The sequence below is a fragment of the Coregonus clupeaformis genome, unplaced genomic scaffold (genome assembly GCF_020615455.1).
Source record: "Coregonus clupeaformis isolate EN_2021a unplaced genomic scaffold, ASM2061545v1 scaf0578, whole genome shotgun sequence".
In the NCBI taxonomy this organism is placed as follows: domain Eukaryota; kingdom Metazoa; phylum Chordata; class Actinopteri; order Salmoniformes; family Salmonidae; genus Coregonus; species Coregonus clupeaformis.
The window spans coordinates 113,988-133,179 of NW_025534033.1; the positions used below are offsets into that span (position 1 = coordinate 113,988).

General features: G+C 41.1%; 2 protein-coding genes across 2 annotated transcripts in view; one reads left to right on the forward strand and one right to left on the reverse strand.

The window, feature by feature from the left end:
* Positions 1-13,814, reverse strand: part of LOC123485125 (cGMP-inhibited 3',5'-cyclic phosphodiesterase B-like) — a gene marked incomplete at its 3' end in the record, with an annotated part of 80,371 nt that extends 66,557 nt beyond the window's left edge. Inside the window, exon 1 of the mRNA XM_045216009.1 lies at positions 12,635-13,814. Within this exon, the coding sequence (XP_045071944.1) occupies positions 12,635-13,525 (891 nt within the window). The remainder of the gene's footprint in view (positions 1-12,634) is intronic.
* Positions 13,815-14,839: 1,025 nt separating this feature from the next.
* Positions 14,840-18,934, forward strand: LOC123485123 (proteasome subunit alpha type-1-like). Its single transcript, XM_045216004.1, has 10 exons — positions 14,840-14,932; positions 15,650-15,694; positions 15,785-15,886; positions 15,992-16,095; positions 16,201-16,289; positions 16,426-16,496; positions 16,580-16,709; positions 16,790-16,869; positions 18,173-18,277; positions 18,437-18,934. Exons 1-10 carry the CDS (start codon positions 14,930-14,932, stop codon positions 18,494-18,496), a joined length of 789 nt encoding a protein of 262 aa, XP_045071939.1. The 5' UTR covers positions 14,840-14,929; the 3' UTR covers positions 18,497-18,934.
* Positions 18,935-19,192: the final 258 nt, after the last annotated feature.

The following is a 19,192-nucleotide window of genomic DNA, read 5'->3' on the forward strand; positions in this document are numbered from 1 at the left end:
GTGAGAAGGTGACAACAGTTGGTGCGATTATTTGCAAATGGAAGAAACACAAAAGTACTTTCAATCTCCCTCGGCCTGGGGCTCCATGCAAGATCTCACCTCGTGGAGTTGCAATGATCATGAGAACGGTGAGGAATCAGCCCAGAACTACACGGGAGGATCTTGTCAATGATCTCAAGGCAGCTGGGACCATAGTCACATGGTAACACATTACGCCGTGAAGGACTGAAATCCTGCAGTGCCCGCAAAGTCCCCCTGCTCAAGAAAGCACATATACAGGGCGTCTGAAGTTTGCCAATGAAGATCTGAATGATTCAGAGGAGAACTCTGTGAAAGTGTTGTGGTCAGATGAGACCAAAATCGAGCTCTTTGGCATCAACTCAACTCGCCGTGTTTGGAGGAGGCGGAATGCTGCCTAAGACCCCAAGAACACCATCACCACCGTCAAACATGGAGGTGGAAACATTATGCTTTGGGGGTGTTTTTCTGCTAAGGGGACAGGACAACTTCACCGCATCAAAGAGACAATGAACGGGGCCATGTACCGTCAAATCTTGGGTGAGAACCTCCTTCCCTCAGCCAGGGCATTGAAAATGGCTCGTGGATGGGTATTCCAGCATGACAATGACCCAAAACACACGGCCAAGGCAACAAAGGAGTGGCTCAAGAAGAAGCACATTAAGGTCCTGGAGTGGCCTAGCCAGTCTCCAGACCTTAATCCCATAGAAAATCTGTGGAGGGAGCTGAAGGTTCGAGTTGCCAAACGTCTGCCTCGAAACCTTAATGACTTGGAGAAGATCTGCAAAGAGGAGTGGAACAAAATCCCTCCTGAGATGTGTGCAAACCTGGTGGCCAACTACAAGAAACGTCTGACCTCTGTGATTGCCAACAAGGGTTTTGCCACCAAGTACTAAGTCATGTTTTGCAGAGGGGTCAAATACTTATTTCCCTCGTTAAAATGCAAATCAATTTATATCATTTTTGACATGCGTTTTTCTGGATTTTTTTGTTGTTATTCTGTCTCTCACTGTTCAAATAAACCTACCATATACACACACACACACACACACACACACACACACACACACAGACACACACATACATATATACAGTGTGGAGAACAAGTATTTGATACACTGCCGATTTTGCAGGTTTTCCTACTTACAAAGCATGTAGAGGTCTGTAATTTTTATCATAGGTACACTTCAACTGTGAGAGACGGAATCTAAAACAAAAATCCAGAAAATCACATCGTATGATTTGTAAGTAATTCATTTGCATTTTATTGCATGACATAAATATTTGATACATCAGAAAAGCAGAACTTAATATTTGGTACAGAAACCTTTGTTTGCAATTACAGAGATCATACGTTTCCTGTAGGTCTTGACCAGGTTTGCACACACTACAGCAGGGATTTTGGCCCACTCCTCCATACAGACCTTCTCCAGATCCTTCAGGTTTCGGGGCTGTCCCTGGGCAATACAGACTTTCAGCTCCCTCCAAATATTTTCTATTGGGTTCAGGTCTGGAGACTGGCTAGGCCACTCCAGGACCTTGAGATGCTTCTTACGGAGACACTCCTTAGTTGCCCTGGCTGTGTGTTTCGGGTCGTTGTCATGCTGGAAGACCAAGCCACAACCCATCTTCAATGCTCTTACTGAGGGAAGGAGGTTGTTGGCCAAGATCTCGCGATACATGGCCCCATCCATCCTCCCCTCAATACGGTGCAGTCGTCCTGTCCCCTTTGCAGAAAAGCATCCCCAAATAATGATGTTTCCACCTCCATGCTTCACGGTTGGGATGGTGTTCTTGGGGTTGTACTCATCCTTCTTCTTCCTCCAAACACGGCGAGTGGAGTTTAGACCAAAAGCTCTATTTTTGTCTCATCAGACCACATGACCTTCTCCCATTCCTCCTCTGGATCATCCAGATGGTCATTGGCAAACTTCAGACGGGCCTGGACATGCGCTGGCTTGAGCAGGGGGACCTTGCGTGCGCTGCAGGATTTTAATCCATGACGGCGTAGTGTGTTACTAATGGTTTTCTTTGAGACTGTGGTCCCAGCTCTCTTCAGGTCATTGACCAGGTCCTGCCGTGTAGTTCTGGGCTGATCCCTCACCTTCCTCATGATCATTGATGCCCCACGAGGTGAGATCTTGCATGGAGCCCCAGACCGAGGGTGATTGACCGTCATCTTGAACTTCTTCCATTTTCTAATAATTGCACCAAAAGCTGTTGCCTTCTCACCAAGCTGCTTGCCTATTGTCCTGTAGCCCATCCCAGCCTTGTGCAGGTCTACAATTTTATCCCTGATGTCCTTACACAGCTCTCTGGTCTTGGCCATTGTGGAGAGGTTGGAGTCTGTTTGATTGAGTGTGTGGACGGTGTCTTTTATACAGGTAACGAGTTCAAACAGGTGCAGTTAATACAGGTAATGAGTGGAGAACAGGAGGGCTTCTTAAAGAAAAACTAACAGGTCTGTGAGAGTCGGAATTCTTACTGGTTGGTAGGTGATCAAATACTTATGTCATGCAATAAAATGCAAATTAATTACTTAAAAATCATACAATGTGATTTTCTGGATTTTTGTTTTAGATTCCGTCTCTCACAGTTGAAGTGTACCTATGATAAAAATTACAGACCTCTACATGCTTTGTAAGTAGGTAAACCTGCAAAATCGGCAGTGTATCAAATACTTGTTCTCCCCACTGTATATATTGTGTGGGAATACTTTGGAACAGATTTTCAAAGTTAAAATTTGCTGGTGTTTTTACAGTATATTATGTCCATCCATTAAAATAATGGGGAACCTTGCCATAGTGCACGATTTAGGTGAGATGGGACAGGGGCCGAGCGAAAGCAGACTCAAAGAGCCTGATAGGAGAGGGGTGTAAAGAGTAAGATATCATGCAGCATAAAGAGTAGTGCTATATACAGTGGGGGAAAAAAGTATTTAGTCAGCCACCAATTGTGCAGGTTCTCCCACTTAAAAAGATGAGAGAGGCCTGTAATTTTCATCATAGGTACACGTCAACTATGACAGACAAAATGAGGGAAAAAAATCCAGAAAATCACATTGTAGGATTTTTTATGAATTTATTTGCAAATTATGGTGGAAAATAAGTATTTGGTCACCTACAAACAAGCACGATTTCTGGCTCTCACAGACCTGTAACTTCTTCTTTAAGAGGATCCTCTGTCCTCCACTCGTTACCTGTATTAATGACACCTGTTTGAACTTGTTATCAGTATAAAAGACACCTGTCCACAACCTCAAACAGTCACACTCCAAACTCCACTATGGCCAAGACCAAAGAGCTGTAAAGGACACCAGAAACAAAATTGTAGACCTGCACCAGGCTGGGAAGACTGAATCTGCAATAGGTAAGCAGCTTGGTTTGAAGAAATCAACTGTGGAGCAATTATTAGGAAATGGAAGACATACAAGACCACTGATTATCTCCCTCGATCTGGGGCTCCACGCAAGATCTCACCCCGTGGGGTCAAAATGATCACAAGAACGGTGAGCAAAAATCCCAGAACCACACGGGGGACCTAGTGAATGACCTGCAGAGAGCTGGGACCAAAGTAACAAAGCCTACCATCAGTAACACACTACGCCGCCAGGGACTCAAATCCTGCAGTGCAAGATGTGTCCCCCCTGCTTAAGCCAGTACATGTCCAGGCCCGTCTGAAGTTTGCTAGAGTGCATTTGGATGATCCAGAAGAGGATTGGGAGAATGTCATATGGTCAGATGAAACCAAAATATAACTTTTTGGTAAAAACTCAACTCGTCGTGTTTGGAGGACAAAGAATGCTGAGTTGCATCCAAAGAACACCATACCTACTGTGAAGCATGGGGGTGGAAACATCATGCTTTGGGGCTGTTTTTCTGCAAAGGGACCAGGACGACTGATCCGTGTAAAGGAAATAATGAATGGGGCCATGTATCGTGAGATTTTGAGTGAAAACCTCCTTCCATCAGCAAGGGCATTGAAGATGAAACGTGGCTGGGTCTTTCAGCATGACAATGATCCCAAACACACCACCCGGGCAACGAAGGAGTGGCTTCGTAATAAGCATTTCAAGGTCCTGGAGTGGCCTAGCCAGTCTCCAGATCTCAACCCCATAGAAAATCTTTGGAGGGGAGTTGAAAGTCTGTGTTGCCCAGCGACAGCCCCAAAACATCACTGCTCTAGAGGAGATCTGCATGGAGGAATGGGCCAAAATACCAGCAACAGTGTGTGAAAACCTTGTGAACACTTACAGAAAACGTTTGACCTGTGTCATTGCCAACAAAGGGTATATAACAAAGTATTGAGAAACGTTTGTTATTGACCAAATACTTATTTTCCACCATAATTTGCAAATAAATTCATACAAAATCATACAATGTGATTTTCTGGAGAAAATAAATCTCAATTTGTCTGTCATAGTTGACGTGTACCTATGATGAAAATTACAGGCCTCTCTCATCTTTTTAAGTGGGAGAACTTGCACAATTGGTGGCTGACTAAATACTTTTTTTCCCCACTGTAAGGGGGTCTTACGAGACAGACACTGTAGGCGGGTCACATCCAGGCAAGGGGCCTGGGCATCCCTACTATAGCTAGACTGTTTGGGGGTTGTTTTCAGGATTTTAATTGGTGTGGGAAAGAGTTCCTGCGGATTTCTGATATAAATTATTTTGGGGACATTTGGGGGAAATCCTATGACTTGGTGACTGTTCCATTGATGATTCATTTTTAAATCATACAAACACCTTCGCTGAGACAAAAACACAAATCCCTCCCATACTGCTCCATGAATTATGAATCAGTAGTCTCGCCATCACTTCATTAATACATGATGTCCAAAGTGAGATCTCTAAAATGGCAGCAGCAGCATCATTGTTGCGTAGGGCATTCCCTTCCAGTCCGCCTGACACATTGAAGGATCTCACCAACAACAAACAGATGTGTTCACTCACACAGAGGTCGTCAGCATGCAGCCGCACTACAGTACATACCGACCGGTAGGTCACATGAACACAGGGCCACGGCCTATCGTTTTCAAAACTTCGCAATCAGTTTTCTAGTGAACACAAAAAGGTTATTTTCACACTTTCAGAGCCATGTACACTACCAGTCAAAAGTTTTAGAACACCTACTCATTCAAGGTATTTTATTTATTTTTACTATTTTCTACATTGTAGAATAATAGTGAAGACATCAAAACTATGAAATAACACATATAGAATCATGTAGTAACCAAAGAATTGTTCAACAACTTTGAACACTCTTGGCATTCTCTCAACCAGCTTCACCTGGAATGCTTTTCCAACAGTCTTGAAGGAGTTCCCACATTTGCTGAGCACTTGTTGGCTGCTTTTCCTTCACTCTGCGGTCTGACTCATCACAAACCATCTCAATTTGGTTGAGGTTGGAGGATTGTGGAGGCCAGGTCATGTGATGCAGCACTCTATCACTCTCCTTCTTGGTAAAATAGCCCTTACACAACCTGGTGGTGTGTTGGGTCATTGTCCTGTTGAAAAACAAATGATAGTCCCACTAAACCCAAACCAGATGGGATGGCGTATCGCTGAAGAATGCTGTGGTAGCCATGCTGGTTAAGTGTGCCTTGAATTCTAAATAAATCACAGACAGTGTCACCAGCAAAGCACCCCCACACCATAACACCTCGTCCGCCATGCTTTACGGTGGGAACTACACATGCAGAGATCATCCGTTCACCCACACCGCGTCTCACAAAGACACGGCGGTTGGAACCAAAAATCTCCAATTTGGACTCCAGACCAAAGGACAACTTTCCACCGGTCTAATGTCCATTGCTCGTGTTTCTTGGCCCAAGCAAGTCTCTTCTTATTATTGGTGTCCTAGTAGTGGTTTCTTTGCAGCAATTCGACCATGAAGGCCTGATTCACACAGTCTCCTCTGAACAGTTAATGTTGAGATGTGTCTGTTACTTGAACTCTGTGAAGCATTTATTTGGGCTGCAATTTCTGAGACTGGTAACTCTAATGAACTTATCCTCTGCAGCAGAGGAAACTCTGGGTCTTCCATTCCTGTGGCGGTCCTCATGAAAGCCAGTTTCATCATAGTGCTTGACGTTCTTTGCGACTGCACTTGAAGAAACTTTCAAAGTTCTTGACATTTTCCATATTGACTGACCTTCATGTCTTAAAGTAATGATGGACTGTCGTTTCTCTTTGCTTATTTGAGCTGTTCTTGCCATAATATGGACTTGGTCTTTTCCCAAATAGAGACATCTTCTGTATACCCCCCCCCCCCACCTTGTCACAACACAACTGATTGGCTCAAATGCATTAAAAAGGAAAGAAATTCCACAAATTAACTTTTAACAAGGCACACCTGTTAATTGAAATGCATTCCAGGTGACTACCTCATGAAGCTGGTTGAGAGAATGCCAAGAGTGTGCAAAGCTGTCATCAAGGCAAAGGGTGACTATTTGAAGAATCTCAAATATAAAATATATTTTGATTTATTTAACACTTTTTTGGTTACTACATGATTCCATATGTGTTATTTCATAGTGTTGATGTCTTCACTATTATTCTACAATGTAAAAAATAGTAAAAATATATAAAAAATATAAATATAAAAATCTTGAATGAGTAGGTGTGTCCAAACTTTTGACAGGTAGTGTATATTTTTCGTTTCCAAAGCTATAATATACCCAATCAATGGGTCAAATCAGAGCTAGAGTCAGAGTACAAATAAAGAGCTTTAAACATCTAAGAATCAATTTGGAGATGTGATAGGACTGAATCAGCAGTAGGGAGGTGACTGAGGGGCGTTGTTGCAGCCCATGCAGCCATGTCCTTTGAGAAGCCAAACACCTGCGATAACAGGCCCTCAGCAAGCGTCAGCGCCCGCCCACCACACTGACCCACTTGCCTCCAGCTGCACAATGCCAAACCCACAGACAAACTTCCTCATGAGTTCAAGATCAACCGATAAAGCCACAACTGCTCATAGACCCACACCAGGAGAGACAAAACATACAGCTCAGTTACCAAAAGACAGCAAATCAGTTTCCCTAGACAAAGGAACACATGGCTGTGTGTGTGTGTGTGTGTGTGTGTGAAGGACACGTTCTTTAAGTCACTCATTAACCTTGGATCACTTTCTCTTTAAATACTTTCTCTTTATCCTCATATCGAGCCTACAAAAATGCCACAAAGTGTAGTGATGTGACACAGGATGTCAGTACACTACACAGGATGTCCAACCTGCCCCTTTTGCAGGAATGACACACATGTCAAACAATAGACAAAAAAATCTGATTTTGTCATGATAGCCCAAACACCACAAAAAAAAGAGAAACTGTCTGCTTTCAAATCATGGATTTATTTTCCCACAAGACATGCAATGACTTTGGTCTATGCCTAGATGAAGTGACTGTTTTTTATTTATCTTTGTGAACTCTAGGTGTGGGGGCCAACATGAAAATGAAAACATTGCTACAAATGTAGGACTTTTTTATTCTGTGAGAAATGTAACCTATACAGGTAAGAGCACTGTATCGTCTTTCTACCGTTCTCATGTGTGCAGTATTTTACCATTATTCTATCACTGAAAAAATAACATGATAACAACAGTGTAATACTGCAGGAATAATACTAGCCTATCTAATACAGCCTAATCAAATAGGCTAACCATCTTACTACAGAAATCAAGCCTTTAATACAATTTCAGAACAAGTTCAGAACCTCAAAATCTGACTCACTGTGTGAACTCAATTGTTTAAATGTTCTATTGACTGCTCCCATAGTATGTGGAATACTTGTGAGATGGCGCACTGTTCCTTTCAAAGGACCATGCACTGAAAATGTGTTTGTGAATCTCCTGTTTTCTGTTACCAAAATTGCATTTCAGGTAGAGAAGGCTCCACCATCGGTGCCAGGATTTTACAACTGTTTTACTGTAGGCCCTTGTTCACAGTTTCAGGTTAGGTTTAGCTTTCTTTTGATTTTGTGCAACGTAAACTAATAATTCAATATCAAACAGACGATGCACAAGACGTCAAACAGATATCAAGCAGCACTAGACGCACCTTCTGGTCCATGCCACTGTAGTTGGGTTTAAAGAAGTAGTAGGCTGCGCTGATGACGAGCACAGGGCCATTACGCTGTGGGAAGGAAGGCTATGACTCACAGGCAGGGGCCAGGGAGAGTGCCTGTTAGCTGGGCTCGTCAGGTGGAGAAGCCATGAGGCCACACATGACGTGAGACAGCGCATCAATGAGATTATCACTATAGCTGGCCAGTCCATCAGTTTAGAAACCACAACGGAGTTGGATGGCTACCAAATGGCTAATACACTTACAAAGTGCAAGCGTAATGTATGATGACTAAGTTTCCAAAGAGAATCAGGAAGTGCAGGAGAGGCTGAGGTGTTGCTGTGTACTAGCTAGTTCATAAGATCACAGGACAGACCGTGGCACCTTTATCTCAACCAAGTAAGACGGTCATAAGCTTAATGTCGCTCTCCATACACACCACATGCACAGGCATTTGCTAGTCAACAAAGAATACAGATTCAATGTACCTTTCCCCAGCAACATCCCCTGAAAGTATGACAATTTTACTATCTATATGAGGGAGGGTACTTTTACAAGATAATGGGCTACATCCTCTGTCTGAAATACAATGCAAGCAAAGTTGCCCAAGAAAAGTAACATTTTAAATAGTTTGGAATAGGCCTACTGCTGCTTGCAATGTCGTGTGCAAAACACTTTTACACTGTTTACTTTAACTCTGCATAAATAATCGCTACCTTCCCACGGACATTGTAAAAGAAGGCTACTGTGACTGTGAGTATTATGGTCTAGGCCTATTTGTGCTCTGCAAGGATTGTTTTACGGATAGATGATGTCACCCTTAAAGTCAAACTGCAATACATTTCTAAGAATGTCAAGTAATCTTGAAAACAACACAATAAATAAGATAACACACTGATTATTATGTAATGATTTGATCTGAGTTGAAACGTAAAACTTTGTGTCCAACACTTAGAGCCAAACTAGCCTACATCTGGACTTTTTTTGCCTGACTGTTTTGGCTGTACAAATCATTGCTTTTTAGCATGAACTATCAAGCTGAAATCCTAACTTCAGTATCTTTAAGAAAAACATGACTGATATGCCAATGTAAACCAAACTTTAAAAATGTAAGATATCAGAGTCCAAAATAAGAAATACAGTATCAGTGCTTATATCACTGATCATTCATCATTGGGACAAATAGTCTTATGCGCAGAATGTCAAACCTAATACCAGAGAAGGTTTGACATGACACAAAGTGAGGTGATAGACATGTAAATGAGATGTAAAACTTTCTCTTCTCTGCATTATGGTCCTCCTTAGTCATGCCTTTGTTGACCTATTTAATTCAGAATGGAGTAGGCCTATATCATAGGTATTTTATCTGTATTAGTAGGTGTGCAAAGGAGTATCAAGCACAGTATGTAGGCCTGCATACAAAAATAGCATTGTGTATCTTTGTGATCCACATTTAAAAACCAGCATAGCAAATTGTAGCAGCAGGGCTCTACAGTGCGACCATTTTACTTGCATATGCGCTTAAATATTTTGCTGTGCAACCTGGAATTTCAATTTAGGAGCACCCGTGCGCACAAAAAAATATCACCCAGATGATAAATTGTTGCAATGATTACCTCACTATACCGCAGCCCCCAAGTGCCATGGAGAATACACTGAGCGCAGATTCATGACCGTCATGCTTGCACCCTTAGTACAAAGAATCCGGCTTGTTACCTCAAATATTTTTCATTGTGCTAAATTTATTTGTGTGCTCCTACATTTTTCAACTTAGGCGCACACATGCTCCTTGTAAAAAAGGTCAGTGTAGAGCCCTGAGCAGGATGTGTTAGTGCTCCATAACTAGGTCTACATAGTTATCATGTGAGAGTTCCTGCAAGAGACAGGCCTACTAAAACGGAGTTGTCTTTCAAAGACTTAAAATTATTTTGATTTCAGCTGCACATGGTCTCATATCAAAAGGTGGTGGTGTTGATACTTGTCTGGCTGCTAACACTGAACTTTTGCTGTGTGGAAACTAGAAACAATTAACAAACAAGGCCTAAATGCATCACTGTCTGGCAACAATGGATCTAATGCAGAACAGGACACACAGCATACCATCATATCAATATCAACAGAGCTTCAGGACAAAAGCAAGGATTGTCTCTAAACTTTGTATTCAAACCCAAAAGTTGTTGACTACTGATCGTATATGGTGGTGTGTTTTAAATTATAAAAACATTTTTTACGATAAATATTAATTTGTGGAAAACGTTATTATGTAAATCTTTCCGCATTGCCAATTTTGAAAGACACATTTCCTTTTAAGGTCAAAATCATTATTTTTTTCAAGTGACATGAGTTAGTCTTTTCCACATTCCACACAGCATTTGTCATAAGCATCATGTGCTGAGCAAAAAATATATAAATGATTTTACAATACATTTCTGATGAATCAATGACCAACAAATCATGTAATGTCATGATATATGAGGCGCCATTTAATGTGTGACCAAATAAGTCAGGTCAGCTATGCATGTGTGGATGACAAGTATGATCTAGGCTTAATTACCATTAGTCTACACTACATCATGACAAAGTGTCACATATAAGACTTGACTGTGGACACTGAACCTGACGCGCACATCACACTCTTAAAGCCCTTGACTGCGATATTCAAACATGGTCCTTCAGCTAGGACAGTACCGCGTTTTGGGTGATGCTGGCACTCCTGTCCCCTCTTGTTAAGTCAATACAGTTGGACAACAGGCAGTGAGATCTTTATTTCACTGATCAATACTGGTCTACACCAATGCCCATCACTGCCTGACAACATTAACGCTAGAACAGACCTGTATGGTAGTATCCAGACTTGAGTCTGCAATCTATTCCTGACACAACATCCACTGCAGGACAATGAGTCAAATGAACAAACAACAAATTCAATGTTGTGTTGTATGAGTGAAGTGTGCTATTACAACGCTGTAATAAAACATCCTTTATACAGCTTATGCGTCTTATCTTTTCTTAATAATCTTAATCTTTAAGGTAGTCCATTTTACAACAAAGGTTATTGCTAAAACAATATTTGGCAGGTCACTTTTATAAAATGTCACAGGTTCATAGACAGAACCAGAGGCGCAAAACTAAATCCGGATAAATCTAATTGACAATGAACAATATGATAGGCTAATCTAATATGTTCAGAGGGGGCAGAGCACAGACTAAAATGTCATCTGAACATATTGCCCTCATTGGATTTGAAAACTCTTATTGTTAATGTGTGGCACTACACATAAATATTTCACAAATAAACTAGAATCAGCTACCATCACTGATTATAAAATAAAGGCGGACTGCAGTCCATAAAGTTTCTACACACAAATAGCCTGTTATTATACATCTTTAAAGGAATTACATTCCTTGAGGTTTATAAAATATGGAATATAATTTGATGCTAAAGCCTGATGCCTATTTATTCTCAGATTGGACACGGCCCGATCCTTCCAAAAACAGCTTATTTCTGATACACAATTGGTTCTTGAGCTCAGACGCTTAAAATGTAAGCAAGCTAGCAATATTTCACATCCCTGCAAAGAATGTTATGATTGGGCCTGTGTAAGAAAGTAATAATAAGCTATTTCATCAAGTTGTCTCCTTCAAAAAATCAAGGGGTACATTTTTGGTACAAATTGTAGCCTATAACATTTTACAGACAGCACCTTTAAAAAGGGCTTGCCTTGCTCAGCTGGGCCACAGTGATGTTGTTTGTTACAATCAACTGTAAGTGTGAACATGATGTTTGACTATTGGGGGGTCTTGGATGAATATCTTCCATCTTGAACTATTGGGGAATGAATATCTTCCATGGTCACAATACATTGCCTGGAATACAGTGAGTGTTGAAGCCAAATAAATACACTTGATGTTACTCACACTTTCCATTGCAGTGGACTCACACCAGGGTATCCTAACTACAGTGAAATAATAACCTTATAGGGCACTTTAGAGATGAGTGAATATGTAGTACTAAGCACTTATTTTCTTAATAGCTAGGCCTATATGAAAATAATGCTTGTGAGTGAATTACTAAATAATTATCATTGCATTGACTATTCTACCATAAGTGATCATGCTTGAACTTGGATTTAACTTGTTAGACATGCTTTCCTGTCATCAACACAATTCTCTCAACAAACGAGAATAGGATAGGATGTCTGAATAAATGTCACTTAGGTAAATTAACTTTCTGGTGCTTGTGTGCTGCATGTTATAGTCATATGGGTTTAATTATTGCAGGACTATCAGACTAGTTTATTTCAAGAGACGATTATTTGGTGTGAGTAGAGGTTAATGACCTGGATGGTGAATAGTTCAGCAGTGTAGGGGTGATTGTCTGTCTGGACTATTGTAGGCCTATGCATTATGGATATGGAGTTTAATTGCCTCCTTGCTGGAGACCACAGGTTCAAGGTTGTGTACTCTTGCGCACGTGTGCTCACTCTGAGCAGTCAGTGCACAACTGAGTGAAGGCAATGATGAACATTATGCTAGCCCATGACCTACCTGTTCTCTGGATATGCACGGCAATGAAGGTCTGCGAGGCATTTTACAGCTGCCATAATAGCTGGTCGACGTTTCCCCCAAAGAAACACAACTTGACCTTCTCCTGGGTCTGATCACAGGGACTTTCTCCTCGGTGCTGGAGATCCTGTTTGGCGCTTCCCTCGACGGGTAATAATGGTCAAAACAGAGCGACAAGAGCGAGCCTGAGACACCCGCCAAACACGCAAACACGGGTCTCAGGAGTGCAGGCAGACAGCTCAGACTGGTGAAAGACACCAACCACACAACACTGGCAAACACCAGGATCAGAACACTGTGTTTGAGTTTCAACGTGGGGATCAGTGTTAGGAGACCCACACAACCCAACACGAATAACAACCTGCCCACCATTTGCATCTGGTGTTGGTCCTCTCCCCACTGCAAAAACAGCAAAACCAAAAAATCCCCTAAGTAACATGATGCTGGCAGTGACACAAGCCAACATTTATTACTTTCCCTCTTTTTCCTCCTTAGATAAAAAGTCAAAAAGAAGAATGCACAGCCTATGCTAAAGAGAGGGCTGATGGACTGAGAGAAGCCCGACAGAAAAGTCCGCAAATCCCAAAAGCTGAAGTCACTTTGCAAGCTCCTGGAAATAAGCAACGAAACTGCAAAAATTGCGAATGCACCCAGGTATAGACCAGAAATTCGAAATATTTTTGAATTCAGAATGTCCTCATTGCAAAACCTACAGACGTTAAACAAAAATCCCCTTTGATGGTCTTGTTTTAAAGGGGTGACGCAGCTCTTCACATAGCCGTTCCTGAAGCTCTCTGTGTTGTTTGCATTGGCAACCCCATCGTGGTGCCTGATTTTACTGTGCAAAACCTCTCCTTCTTCGCGAACAGCCATGTTTTCAACTGTAGCTCCTTGGATTCCTTCAAGTTTCCTTCTCCCAATATTTTCGCCGTATTAACGCTCCACTACATGACGGCAAACGCACTCCATGGTCACTCAAACGTGCTCAAGCATTTTGACTAAAAGAAAGAGAAGGTGAAATGTTGTTGTTTTTAGAGAAAAGGGACTCTGTGTCGCCGCCTAGATGTGACAATCCGCTACAAAAACTACAGATCGACACAGGCACGCGCTCTGCAGCACTGGAAACAAACCGTGCACGCTCATGGTCGGTCAGACGAAGGAAGAAGAGTGCTGCTATATAAAAACTGAGACTGTCAGAGTTAATCAGCTCGAGTTAACTTTTTGTAATTTTAATGCACTCTTTTTTTAAATCGCAATTAATGGCATTGTCTGAAAGCGTTCAAAATACACTGAAAACATCTAAAATTGATCATCTATACAGCTAAACACAACCATACAATGTCAACATGTTGACAGTGAGGTTAAAGAAAGTATGCGTTATCAATTTACCTGATTTTGCTTACCGTTACTTTGGACAAAATCCAAACGTCAAATGATCTTGCTTTCAAACAGATGTGCAACTGTAACGGTTTCATTAGGATTTTAGGATTGGTAAAGTATATTTTGGCCAGAAATAAGGCCCATTATTTCCAGGTTTAGCCATTATTATTAGTAGTAGTAGTAGTAGTAGAAGTACTAATATTAGTAGTAGCATTACTATTATACTACTATTATTAGTATTATTAATAGTAGTAGTAGTAGTAGTAGTAGTAGTAGTAGTAGTAGTAGTAGTAGTAGTAGTAGTATACTATTGCACCTTTTTCTAGTGTAATTACATAGCCAGGCTATTCTACCACTATCTAGGCCTAGTTACTCTGGCAGGCCTGTGATATTGAAAGATTTCCAGATCTGTTCAACTAATGAAATCTACCACTTCATTTTTTAAAATATGATTAATCTTAGAATACCTATTTTTGGATGTGTTCTCATGAGACTTTGTAAATAAAAGCAATGTTTCTCTTTGGAATGGAATCTCTTGAGCACTACATATATCAGAGAAGATGTAACTCTATTTGGATATATTATAGAAAGCAAGTGATATTTATGTAAGAATAAGGAATGCACCTTCAAAATCGATATTTTCAGGGGGAAATAGTTGAATTCGACAAGATTTTAAATTATGTTTAACATTACCTGTATTGAATAATTGCACGCTTTTAGTTTGTGTATTTTGGGTGTTTCTGAATTCTTCAGCAGTGTCTGGTAGATAGAGAAACATACAGAACGCGGATCTCTCTCTGTGATCTACTTGTTTCCCTTTGCGCAGACGTCAGTAGGAAAAGTAGTCGATCACGCATCAGCCATCTGAGGCTCTTGTTGGTGGAAAGCTTAATCATCATGGTAAGGATGGAAGAAGTTATATAATATCTACGATGTATCAAAAGTGAATGCAAACGTAATTATTAAATGCAACAGAAATATCTGTTATCTGTAGTCGGATAGAAAGGCTTCCTAGCTAGCTAGTTATCCATAGCAATGAGTAAGCCTTTAGTTAAGCTAACTAGCTACGCTACGCTGCCGTACCGATAAAAAAAAGATAATGAAATAGAATGTGTAGCTAGTTAGGCCAACAACAAATACTATGGCTGCATCCCTAAACTGTGACTATCCCATATTTTGTGTAGAATACGATAGTATTGGCTAACTTCTTGCTTAATGTTATTGGACATAGCTAACGTGTTAATCAATGGGAGTAGCTAGCTAACTAATGTTAGCCATTCAGCTAGCTAGCTAGCTACCTAAATTACTTGTTCACAACTTCAAGTCAAACTTCTGGTGTGAAGACCAAGCTGTGTTACTAGCTAGCTAGTTAAATCAGCGCTAACTAGCTAGTTAAATCACCGCTGCTTTAGCTAAGTCATTGCCTTGGTAAAGACACGTTAAGATGTAACTGTTACCATCAAAGTGGGCTTTGGGCAACCAACAAAAATATAAACAATGGAGCAATAATGCATCCCATGATAACGTTTTCACATGCAAATGGAACTTTGATTTCTATTATGTAGTCAATGATGACATACTGTGCTATGACGATAGCAACTTTTGTATTTTTGTTAGTTCCGCAACCAGTATGACAACGATGTCACAGTTTGGAGTCCACAGGTAAGAGTCTGCAAATACTGGTAACATAACAGTTAGCAATTTCAGCTGCAATATTTGTGATTGTTATAACAGGTCATTGTCTTGTTTCAGGGGCGTATTCATCAGATTGAATATGCTATGGAAGCAGTGAAACAAGGATCTGCCACAGTGGGTCTGAAATCTCGCAGTCATGCTGTACTTGTGGCTCTGAAGGTACAATTTACATTGATTTTACATTTGCATTCAAGGGCAAATTATTGTATGAAAAGTAGTGTAAAAGTAGTCTATTTTTAATTCTAATTGTGTGTTCTTGTCCAGAGAGCTCAGTCAGAGTTGGCCGCCCATCAGAAGAAAATTCTACACGTCGACAGCCATATTGGCATCTCCATTGCTGGCCTCACTGCTGATGCAAGGCTACTCTGGTAAGAGAGAATCTGTTGTGCATGGTTTTTCATATTCTTAAAGAGAATTAGAAAGGGTTTTTATGACTGGAGTTAACACTTCTCTCTTCCATCATACTCCTTCAGCAACTTTATGCGTCAGGAGTGCCTGGACTCCAGGTTTGTGTTTGATCGGCCTCTCCCTGTGTCCCGCTTGGTCACACTGATTGGAAGCAGTATCCTTTTACCACAAATGTTTTAGTTTTTATGATGCTGAATGTTTGTGTGTAGCATGAATTGTGTCTGTATTGGTCATTTGAAAAGTTATTACACCTTTGCAACTCAGACAATCCACCTTGACCTAGCACTCAGAAACCCAGATCCCTACACAGAGATATGGAAGAAGGCCTTATGGTGTGGGACTGCTCATCGCAGGATATGATGTAAGATATGTTTTGGTTGGTTTGTCCTGCTATAAATATTAGTGAAATAGTATGTCATATCTAATATTGTCTGTCTCTTCTAGGATATGGGGCCACACATTTTCCAGACCTGCCCCTCTGCCAACTACTTTGATTGCAAGGCCATGTCCATAGGGGCCCGCTCCCAGTCTGCACGTACCTACCTGGAAAGACACATGGATGCTTTTTTCAACTGTGAGTATTTTATGCCCTTTCTTCTCTGCTTCTCAGGAACTGATGTAAGCACGTTGTAAAGCTTTTGTTCTGTCTTGTAGGTGAACTGAATGACCTGGTTCAACATGGCCTACGGGGACTGAGGGAAACTCTACCTGCAGAACAAGATCTTACCACAAAGGTAAACCTTAAGTTTACTGCAAGCTCTATGGCAACGCAAGATTCGGAGCGTAGCGCAGTGTTGCGATATCGTTTTTTGTCACAAAAGGGGAGGCTCCTTGTAAAACGCTCCGGCATTCGACTTACTTTTCTACTACCTGAAAATTGAGGGGCAGTGTTGTCGCTTGGTTCCTTGATCCGATCTATAGGCTATATAGGCTATTCATCAAAGTCGCCTATTTTGCATTGATAACCAAACAACAAGAATCCACCCAAAAAGGTATTTTGTTTAGAAGTTATAACTATCAGGCTGTTGTGAAATGGTAGAACCTGCTGTAGCCAACTAGCTAGCCATGTGCTTTTTTCTCTGTGACCAAAACATGTTCTGTTTTTAGCTGATATGGGAATTAATACACAAGCAGCATATCAAACTGGGATAATGTTTTGGGTTACACTTAGTGATGTTACGTTTGATGCCTGAGCTCCGAGGCATGCGTCAGAATTGTTAAGCAGTGTACTTCGAAGCAGTGTGCCGATGCCAGTATCACTTTATCAGAAGCATGTGATCAATGACAGTCGAAGCTTCATTTCGTCGAACAACCACCTGATTGGTTTGGTAGAAGACAAAAAGGCTATGCTGCGCACACGCTACGGGGTGTGGGACGTCGTCTTTAATCATTTATTTTGACCAGCAGGCGCCACTAGTGTACACTGTGTTGATCAAAGCCTCGAGTAATGAACCTATTTCACAAAATGTTCTGGAAAACCTCAGCTTCAGGAAGCTTTGTTTCCCCATCAGTAGTTACACCTGCAAGTATACGGATATTTGCTAGGGCATATGTTTTAATTATAAATCGGATTATTTCAGATTGTGGAGATGTGGGAAGTTAAAAGGCTAGCTAGCTTACTATGTTTAAAGTCAACTAGCCAGGCTGCTAACTAGCTACTAATGAAAATACAAATTTTAAAAAGGTTGCTATCGCCCCTTTGTGAATGGGAGGGGAACCGGCGAGGATGTCATGTTACCAAAAGGTGTCCGCTGCTCCAAACATCCCACTCCACCCACATGCACGTAGATCAACCGAGTGAAGCTTGTAGTAACCTGAAGACTTTTACGTCAGGCTACTGTCCAATTATCTACTCCACACCCTGTGCTTTCATTCGGTCCTCCTGATGGGATGGATATAACTACTATGTGAAAACACCTTCTAGCCATGCTTACACTAATCCAGTATTTTTAAATTTGTGAGGGTTTCAGAGAGAAGGGTAGGGGATCAGAACACAACTTAAAGCACAGATTGACAACTTACTGTCTGCCCTTTTAGAATGTGTCCATCGGGATTGTTGGCAAGGACATGGAGTTCACCATTTACGATGATGACGATGTGGCATCATTCCTTGAAGGCCTTGAGGAGAGGCCACAGAGAAGGGTAAAGAACAACTTGGCAAATTTTGAATTAAAATATTTTCTCTCAGAGGAAACTTGTCAAGAGGAACGGTTATTGCCTTAATAAGATTCTTGACGGTACATTATTCAGTTATCTCCAAACCTGACAATGCCCATGCCTTGTCCTCTTGTTGTGCTGCAGGTTGCCCAGCCAGATGACGAGCCGGCAGCAGAGAAGCCAGACGAGCCCATGGAGCTCTGAGATTGAAGTGTGTCCCAGACAGTGTGAAGATGACAAAGCTCTTATCCCTGATTATTTCAGTCATTGGATGGCATCCTGTCCACAACCAATATTCCATCCACACTCACTTGTAACTGTATCAACATGGAGAACAATTACCATTATACTTGTATGTTCTAGTCGATTATCTATGATTTTTGTTAGGCGTTCAATGTTTGCATTCATTTTTTGTCATTAAAGACAAACTTTTTCTGAACTTGTCTGGTTCGTAAAAAAATATATAAACGTGATGTTAGCTTTTCTCATTACTGCATTGTCATTATATGTTCTTACGTGGCCACTCGGTGGTGGGTGTTTTCAAAGAGGAGGTAGGAACCAAAGTGGGGGTTTATTTATACCTAAGCACCAACTAAATGTGAACAAAAAAAATAAAAACATAGATTTTCAAACATGGACTAACCTGGGACTACTATGGACTTTCTTGAATCATAATTGCTGGTAATACTACCTACTGACAAACCCAACTGAAATGGCAGCTTTATACTGTGGATTGGTCAACCCTCTGGAATGAACCACACCACGTGATGGGGCCGTCAATTATTTAAAAAATTATAAACTGGGTGGATCGAGCCCTGAATGCTGATTGGCTGAAAGCTGTGATATATCAGACCGTATACCATGGGTATGACAAAACATTTATTTGTACTGCTCTAATTA